General features: G+C 41.7%; 1 protein-coding gene across 4 annotated transcripts in view; it reads left to right on the top strand.

Annotated features, from left to right (window-relative positions):
* KNSTRN (kinetochore-localized astrin/SPAG5 binding protein) overlaps window positions 1–2,868 on the top strand; it is a 14,399-nt gene extending 11,531 nt beyond the window's left edge. For 3 of the 4 annotated variants that reach the window (XM_011932629.1, XM_011932626.1, XM_011932625.1), the window contains 2 exons: window positions 254–328; window positions 2,052–2,868. In XM_011932629.1, coding sequence (XP_011788019.1) covers window positions 254–294 — 41 coding nt within the window. In that variant the 3' untranslated portion in view covers window positions 295–328; window positions 2,052–2,868. Of the gene's footprint in view, window positions 1–253; window positions 329–1,802 lie in introns of all 4 variants that reach the window. The other variant, XM_011932628.1, reaches the window with a different exon arrangement.
* The last annotated feature ends 226 nt before the right edge of the window (window positions 2,869–3,094 follow it).

The following is a 3,094-nucleotide window of genomic DNA, read 5'->3' as shown; positions in this document are numbered from 1 at the left end:
GCCACTGCACTCCAGCCTGGGCAACAGAGCAAGACTCCGTCTCAAAAAAATAAAAAATAAATAAAAAAGAAAATTTAAAACACATGATAGGTAAACCTGTAGAGAGAGCTTTCTGGTTCCTCTGTTCTATACTGTATCAAATTTCTCTCCTGACTCCTTTGTTGAGAACTGTGTGGAAGGGATGTTAGCCATCATCTAATGCAGGTCTGGTTTTATATGAAGATTTGTTTACTACATTGTACTTTCCTCTTAGTTGCTGTTAGAAACTTTGCAAGAGGAGCTGAAGCTTTTTAATGAAACAGCCAAAAAGCAAATGGAGGAGTTACAGGTGAGAGGCAGACATCACCCTGACCATTTCCTACCACGATAGGTAGATTTCTTTCCTGTTTTTCTTTTTCTTTTTAATACATTTTCTAAATAATTTTAGATTTATAGGAAAGTTATGAAGATAATACAGAAAATTTACCCTGATACTTTTTTTTTTTTTTTTAATTTCCAACTTTTAAGTTCAGGGGTACATGGACAGGGTGTGCAGGTTTGTTACACAGGTAAACATGTGCCATGGTGGTTTACTGCACAGATCATCCCATCACCTAGGTATTGAGCCCAGCATCCATTAGCTGTTCTTCTTGATGCTCTCCCTTCCCCAACCCCCAACAGTAACATCTTACGTTATCCTGGTACATTTGTCAAAACTAAGAAATCAGCCAGGCATGGTGGCTCACGCCTATAATCCCAGCACTTTGGGAGGCTGAGGTGGAAGGATTACTTGAAGCCAGGAGTTTAAGACCAGCCTGGGAAACATAGCAAGATCCCATCTCTGCAATTTAGAAAATAGCCAGGTATGATGGAAGGCAGAGGTTGCGGTGAGTCGAGATGGTGCCATTGCACTCCAGCCTGGGCAACACAGCAAGACTCCTTCTCAAAAAAAAAAAAAAGTATGAATAAACTAAGTTCATACCAATAATACCTGTCTTGCTGGGTGGTTATAAAAGAGAATTATGTCCAGTACCTAACCCAGTGCCTGGCAAAGGTACTCACAGTATATACTTTTTGAGAAAGAGAGAGAGATGGTGCATACCTGTAGTCCCAGCTGCTCAGGAGGCTGAGGCGAGAAGACCACTTGGGCCCAGGAGGGCAAGGCTGCAATGAGCTGTGATCATGCCACTGCACTCCAGCCTGGGTGACAGTGAGACTATGTCTCTAAAAATAGAAATTTTTTTTTTTTTTCTTGAGATAAAGCCTCGCTCTTACCCCCAGGCTGGAGTGCAGTTGCATGATAATCGGCTCACTGCAACCTCCACCTCCCGGGTTCAAGAGATTCTCTTGCCTCAGCCTCCCGAGTAGCTGGGATTATAGGCGTTTGCGACCACGCCCGGCTAATTTTTATATTTTTAGTAGAGATGGGGTTTCACTGTGTTGGCCAGGCTGGTCTCGAACTCCTGACCTCAGGTGATCCACCTGCCTTGGCCTCCCAAAGTGCTGGGATTGCAGGTATGAGCCACTGTGCCCGGCAGGAAAAAATTTTTTTAAAAAAGAGACCAACATCAGTACATTACTATTAACTATATTCCAAGTCTTCATTTGGATTTTTTAGCAGTTTTTTCCACCAATTTTTTTTTCTTTCTGTTAGCGAGGCCTCTTAGAAATGTTCACATTGCCAAGGCATGAGGCAATGTGTAACACAGTAGGTTGCTCAGAGTTGGGAATTGGGAACTGTATGTAATCCTTTCTATGGAAACTTGATAACTTGAGGAGGAGACCTGTAGTAAACACAGATTCTTTGGTCTGGACTGCTTCAGATTGCTTGGGTGAATCATGGGATATTGCCCCAAACCTAGAGATACAGGAGTCTAGTCCTTCTCTACTACTAGGGGGACAATTCCTAAAACCAGCACGTAGAAACAAAATCTAAAATAGAAGATACAGTCTCTGTTGATACTCCAGTGGTCTTCCTTAGTGGAACAGGAGCATAATGTGGGTATTGTGTTTCCTGTTAGTCAAGAGTTTTGTGTATGTGTTGTTTTCCTTTGGAATGTCTTTCCATGCAGGCCTTAAAGGTAAAGCTGGAGATGAAAGAAGAAAGAGCCCGATTCCTAGAACAGCAAACCTTATGTAACAATCAAGTAAATGATTTAACAACAGCCCTTAAGGAAATGGAGCAACTATTAGAAATGTAAGAAGAAGCAAGTGGCCAGATGGCTCCCTCTTGGGCATAAACTCTCAGAGGAAGCCACTTAGGATATCATCTTGGCCATGATCTTCTGGGACTCACCATCTCCAGAATGAAAACAATTTCTACAGTAGAATTAAGGACAGTTTATGCTGAAATGGCAATTCCTCATTTAAGCAAGTTTTCCCAACCTTCAGGTTGGTCAGCCCTCCTGAGCCTCACAGGTGGATAACTGAGGCCTACAAGAGAGGGGGGCCTAGGAGCTTGGATTGACCTTCTAGTCAACCACCTGATTCCAGCACGCCATTATAATCCGGAGACTAAACCAACACCCAGAGGATCTAAAATGTCACATTCAGATTTTCAGGAAGAAAATCTTCATTACAGTAGAGCATGAGTGTTCCGTACAAGACCATTGAGGAGCCATGCTGTCCCCTTCCAACCTGGAACACATTCTGTCCCATCCTCGTTGGGCTTCTGTACCTCCTTATTAATTTATGAACCTAAAGTTGCTTGAAGTGTTTTGGGCTTAATAAATGGGGTGAAAGTATAGGTAGCAGTAACACCTACATGAAACAATACACCTTGGAGCTTTAAATTACTTTTTTTTTTTTTTAAGTCTACTTTTAAAATAAATACTTCTGTAAATATTCTGACTGTAACACTGAGGAATGAAAATAACCTTTTAACCTAAATATGTCAGTTGATCATTATTGAACTAATTTAGTTAACAAGTCCAAGATATTCTGACTTAATCTAGAATATTTTTCTGCTACTCTTTAAGAGCTCTGTGGCTAGTCCCTCTGTCTCCCAAGAGCATTGGCTAGTCTCCTGAGGGTGTTGCCCATTTGTAGCAGTGGTTTCACCAGGTCTGTGGCCACTTGCTGCCTTTGTTCTCCCTGCACTTTTTTTTTTTTTTTT

This window comes from Colobus angolensis, unplaced genomic scaffold (assembly GCF_000951035.1).
Source record: "Colobus angolensis palliatus isolate OR3802 unplaced genomic scaffold, Cang.pa_1.0 Scaffold97, whole genome shotgun sequence".
Lineage (NCBI taxonomy): Eukaryota > Metazoa > Chordata > Mammalia > Primates > Cercopithecidae > Colobus > Colobus angolensis.
Note: the sequence above shows the minus strand (reverse complement) of the source record. Positions and strands in the feature narration are given on the sequence as shown.